This window comes from Populus trichocarpa, chromosome 12 (genome assembly GCF_000002775.5).
Source record: "Populus trichocarpa isolate Nisqually-1 chromosome 12, P.trichocarpa_v4.1, whole genome shotgun sequence".
NCBI classification, from domain to species: Eukaryota; Viridiplantae; Streptophyta; class Magnoliopsida; order Malpighiales; family Salicaceae; genus Populus; species Populus trichocarpa.
Window position 1 is genome coordinate 212,758 of NC_037296.2, and position 5,403 is coordinate 218,160.

A 5,403-nucleotide genomic window follows, 5' to 3' on the forward strand; every position below is an offset into this window, starting at 1 on the left:
ATGGCATGGCCATGGGGTTAGTGCAAGAGTCACACAGAGCAGTGTATCGCACTTTATTCAAGGCAGATACTGAGGACTTTCCATATCAGATATTTTTGAAAGTTTTCAAACACAAGTGGGGCCGGCAAACCCTTTTCGTCATGTAGATGACATCATCCGCTTGCCTCCGTGATGATGCCATAAATCTTTCATCTAAGGGTGTGTCACTTGCTTGACATTAATTAAGCAAACCCCCCCTTCCCCAATGGGGAGTGTTTTTTTTTAGAAGAAAAGTAAAGTAATACAGTGAAAAATAATACTAATTTGGGATTTAGAATAATTTTATGAGTTCCAGATGCTACATAGGACACATGTGTCACAAATACCATATATAACATGTGAGTTGCGTACTACTAGATTTAACAATTTTTTTTTTTATGAAAATTTTTGTTGATATTTAAATTAGCAGTTCATTGATATGTATATTATTGACAAGCTCACGAAAAGAAACAGTCAGTCAGAAATATTCTCGTCAGTAATTTATGGACTGTTGGTGAGTCTGTTGGTAATAAATATATCGATGGATTTGCAGATGGATAAAGCACGCTAAAAAATAATTTACCCGCTTTATTCTATCGGTATATCCATCGGTAAATTAACATATCACTTAAAGGAAAACAATATGTAATGCCATTAGTGCTTTTATTTTTCCGTTGATATATCTATTAGTAAATATAACATATCACCGACAAAATACCATCTGTAATTCAATAAGTGAGTTAATAATAGCAGTGAAATTTACAGTAATTCTTTTCCAACTCTCTCTGGAATATACCGAAGGAATTGTTCAGTCGGTAACCCCGTCAATAATATTTTTTTTAAAATATATTGAATAGAAGTGGAAAAAAAATTAAAAAAATATAAAATAATATAAAAATCAAATATTTATTACAAATTTAAACATTTATACGTTCAAATACAATAAATCTAAGATAGAGTCGGCGCTAGAGGAGGAAGAATAGGAGGTTGGTCATCGCCGGGTCGTGAGGCCAATTAGAGGGTGCACATGTACCCCTCATCTGTTATCTCATCTCCATTATCAATTGGCGGAGTTCTTCATAATCAATAATGATTCGTTCACATTTATCATTAAGATGAGTCATCTGAGCCTGTACTCGTTGGTCTAACATCGTCGTGAACTCTGAAGTTTGAGTGCTCGGAATCGATTGCAAGCATCCAATAGTCGAAGCACTACGGGCTGTTCGCAAGTTCTCGGTCGTAATGTTAGAGAGTCTGTACATCCAATTTGTATCTGGTCCATCAGACGAGTCTGCTTTCAACCACAAATCTAGATCGAGATCCGGACGGGTCGAAAGATCGTCCATGTATCTTTCCTTCAACTAATTGTTATGTGCATCCTAGAAAGAAAAAATAAATTCATCAGATTCAAGGAAATAATAACTTAAGAAAAAAATGATTGAAAACCAACATATCACAAAGTGCTGAACTCGACTATCCACGAATTGCTGGAACCATTTTTGATGGTCATCACTCGCACATGCGTTTCAACAAAAAGCTCTATCGGGCTTGGCTCGCGTCCAAGAATTGCAGTCTGCAAGAAAAAATATAATATATTTATTAAAAACAACTAATAAAAAATGGATGTATTAAAAAAAAAACCTACCATCCTATCAGTTTATGATATTATAAGAGATAAATTGTTTGAAAATAACGACATGTTAAGTAGTATACTTACTGAATAAAAGGTTTCATTTTATCACAGTTAAATAACATATAATTATGTGTTTATATGAATTCTATTTCTGACAAATATCTTCCCCTCACAATATTTTTTGGTACAAATCGTCTAGAATGAGAGAATATTGACAAGTTCCCATATAAAAACACTTCCCCACCATTGTCATGCCTTGAAACATGGTTAATTCTTATTCTCAATTGAGACTCGAAATAATACGAGATAAATGTTTAGATCTCTCCAACAATATAGGCCTTGTATATTAAAGCCTTAACATGCACCTTGTTTTTTACTTTTCTCTTAAAGTTGAATAAGTACCTACATGAAATTAAATGAATATTTTGAAATATGCAAAGAAAGACAATAAAAATTTAATTACGATGCATGTGTAATCCTTAACCTTTCGAATGTATACATCCATCTATATTGGACTTGACCTCCAACTTTTACCTCAAACAATAAATGTATAGGTAAATGCTTCATTGAGTCGAAAACCAATGAAGAGAATATCATTTCAAAGTTTGCATATTGTCTGGACGATATTCGTTTCAAGCCTCTTCATATGTTGTGTCTACAACTTGTTGAGCATATATCTCTAAAGAAGCAACTGATCTATGCGAGTACATCTTATATCCCTTTTAGCAATAAATCCTGGTAAGCTAATGGAATGAGTGTTTGCATAAACGCATGGCAGTCATAGCTTTTCATTCCATACAATCTGCAATCCTCCAAATTCACCAACCTTGATATGTTTGAGGTATGTCTATCAGAAAATCGCAGACTTTTAAGCCATTGGTAGACAAGTAACTATGCATTCTTGTCTAAGGCCAAACTAGTTTTGGGCTTTACGACCCGTGACCCAACATAAACTAACTCTATATTTTTATGATGACAAAAAAACTATATCCATTCTAGCTTTGATGTTGTCCTTTGTCTTCCCATTCTTGTCCATAATTGTGTTGAAAATATTATCAAACTTGTTTTTTTTTTTTTTTATGTGCATGACATCAAGGTTATGGTGGAGGAGATTGGTCTTCCAATAAGAAAGCTTCCAAAAAATATTTCGCTTTACCCAATTGCGAGTCAATCCAAAATCAGGAAAATTTTGCTTACAAGATTGAAAATAAAACACGATGTCAACATACTCTCCACCATAGTTTTAAAACCCGACCCGGTCATTGACCCGGTCGACCCTCCGGGTCACGGGTCAGATGGGTTGACCCGGGTCAACTCGGGTCAACCCAAAAAAACCTATAAAAAACAATATGGGGTAACTCTGTCATGTTTTAACATTTTCTTCACATTTCTTCTTGTCTCTACTTTCCATCTGGGGTTTTCTTTTTCTGCATTGCAAGAAAACCATAGTAATGGCACTTATTCTGGCCAAATCAACTCAAACTCCGTTCTTGTAGCCCTTCTCGACTCCCATTATACAGAACTAGCTGAACTCGTTGAAAAAGCACTTCTCTTACAAACCCTTGAAGATGTTGTTGGTAAACACAATATCACCATCTTTGCTCCTAAGAACGAAGCTCTTGAACGCGATCTTGATCCTGAATTCAAGAGGTTCTTGCTTGAACCTGGCAATCTCAAGTCTCTCCAGACTCTTTTACTTTACCACATTGTACCCAACAGAATCAATCCAAGCCATAACTCTTCTCTTCAACATCACCGCACTTTGTGCCGTGATAGAGTCAAACTCAGCAGTCAGGAATCCGGCGAGAAGTTAATAGATTCGGCGAAAATCATTCAGGTGAATGCAGTGGAGAGGCCAGATGGAGTGATTCATGGGATAGAAAGGTTGCTAATCCCACGATCTGTTCAGCAGGATTTCAACAATTGCAGGAGTTTGCAATCAATCTCAGCTGTGAAACCAGAAGGAGCACCAGAGGTTGATCCAAGAACACACAGGATGAAGAAACCAGCACCACCAGCAAAACCCGGTTCAGCCCCGGTGCTACCAATCTATGATGCAATGGCGCCCGGCCCATCTCTTGCCCCAGCTCCAGCTCCTGGTCCAGGTGGACCTCATCACCATTTCAATGGAGAAAAACAAGTTAAAGATTTCATTGAAACCCTTCTTTTATATGGAGGATACAATGAAATGGCTGATATTCTTGTGAATCTAACATCATTAGCAACTGAAATGGAAAGATTGGTCTCTGAAGGGTATGTGCTAACAGTTTTAGCCCCAAATGATGAAGCAATGGCTAAGCTTACAACGGACCAGTTGAGTGAACCGGGAGCACCAGAGCAGATAATCTACGGGCTGAACATTGAGGCATCAAAAAAACCCAAACAAAATTAACCCAGGTCTCAGACGGGTTTGGCCGGGCCGGGCGGGTCCCGGGTCGACCGGGTCTGGCCGGGCCAATTCCCAGCCTGTTTTTTGCTTAGACCCGGCCCGGCCACAGGCCCGGGTCGACCCGCCGGGCCGGGCCGGGTCTTAAAACACTGCTCTCCACTAAAGAAGTTTCTATTCTTTCTAAACTTGTGATCCGTTGGTAAGAACTACTGGTTGCAGTAAAAAAAAAGATGCTTTACAACCATTTGTTAATATGAATACCTTGTTATTTTCCATACAATATAGGCATGCTAGTTTTCTATACGTGCTCCAACCAGAAACCATTTCATAAGCTGGAAAAGCATTGATAGTCCACGTCAAAGCTACCTTCATCAGAAAATGTTGTTTCTTCGATATATCAGAAGTCAAAGCCCCAAATGACTACAACTATTTCAACTCATCAATAAACAATCGAAGACAAACATCTGTAATCTGATATGGACTATTAGAACTAGGTATAATTGTAGATAAAAACATGAACTCTGGTCTTATACACATTCCCGGTGGTAAGTTGTAAACCGTGAGTATCACCTACCAATAACAATAAAGAGCAACAAATGACCCGAATGGATTGAATTTTTTTGTACATAACCCAAGATGCACGTTCCTTATCTCTACTGAAAATTAAGGATACACATTGTTAAAATATTTCCAGACTTCACCATGGGAAGGGGTGCACCATCATCCCATCCACCATATCATGTGATAGTTGCAGTCTAGGTGGGATTGAGAAGTATCTAAGTTTTTTGTATGTGACAAGAGTCCTTCCCTTGCTAGTCATGATTTTATAATGAGAATGCCTACATGTTCTGCACTTGATCAACTCTGCATTTTCAATGTAGTATAACATGCATAAGTTTAGAAACATGTTAATTTTCTGGTATCCTATACTAAGGGGTTTCATCATGGACTTAGTGACATAGAAGTTATTTTTTAGTATGTTCCCTTCAGGTAAAATGCTTATCGCTCATTTGAAAATTCTATTATAACTGGCCTCACTCAACCCATGATTTGACTTGATGATGAAAACTTATGCAATGATCGATAATTAACTGTGATTTGTGTAACCATCCCATAATGGTTCATTAGAATCTTTCAAAAGATCAAAAAACCTGGTCGTTTCTACATTGGGTTCTTCATCTACAATTGAACATTGATCGACATGACCCTAATTCATTCTCATCGCATCCATAATCATATTATTATAAGAATTACTATTGTCATCTATAACTCCATGTTCGTTGCTTGACAAAATGTCTGATAGTTTAGGAATATTATGCTTCCATAGTGGTATCATGTCAAACCGATAATGGTATCACTTATA

At 37.2% G+C, this 5,403-nt stretch overlaps 1 protein-coding gene across 1 annotated transcript; it reads left to right on the forward strand.

The window, feature by feature from the left end:
- Window positions 1–4,043, forward strand: LOC18109926 (fasciclin-like arabinogalactan protein 17). Its single transcript, XM_006388161.2, has 2 exons — window positions 1–16; window positions 2,893–4,043. Exons 1-2 carry the CDS (start codon window positions 1–3, stop codon window positions 4,041–4,043), a joined length of 1,167 nt encoding a protein of 388 aa, XP_006388223.2.
- The last annotated feature ends 1,360 nt before the right edge of the window (window positions 4,044–5,403 follow it).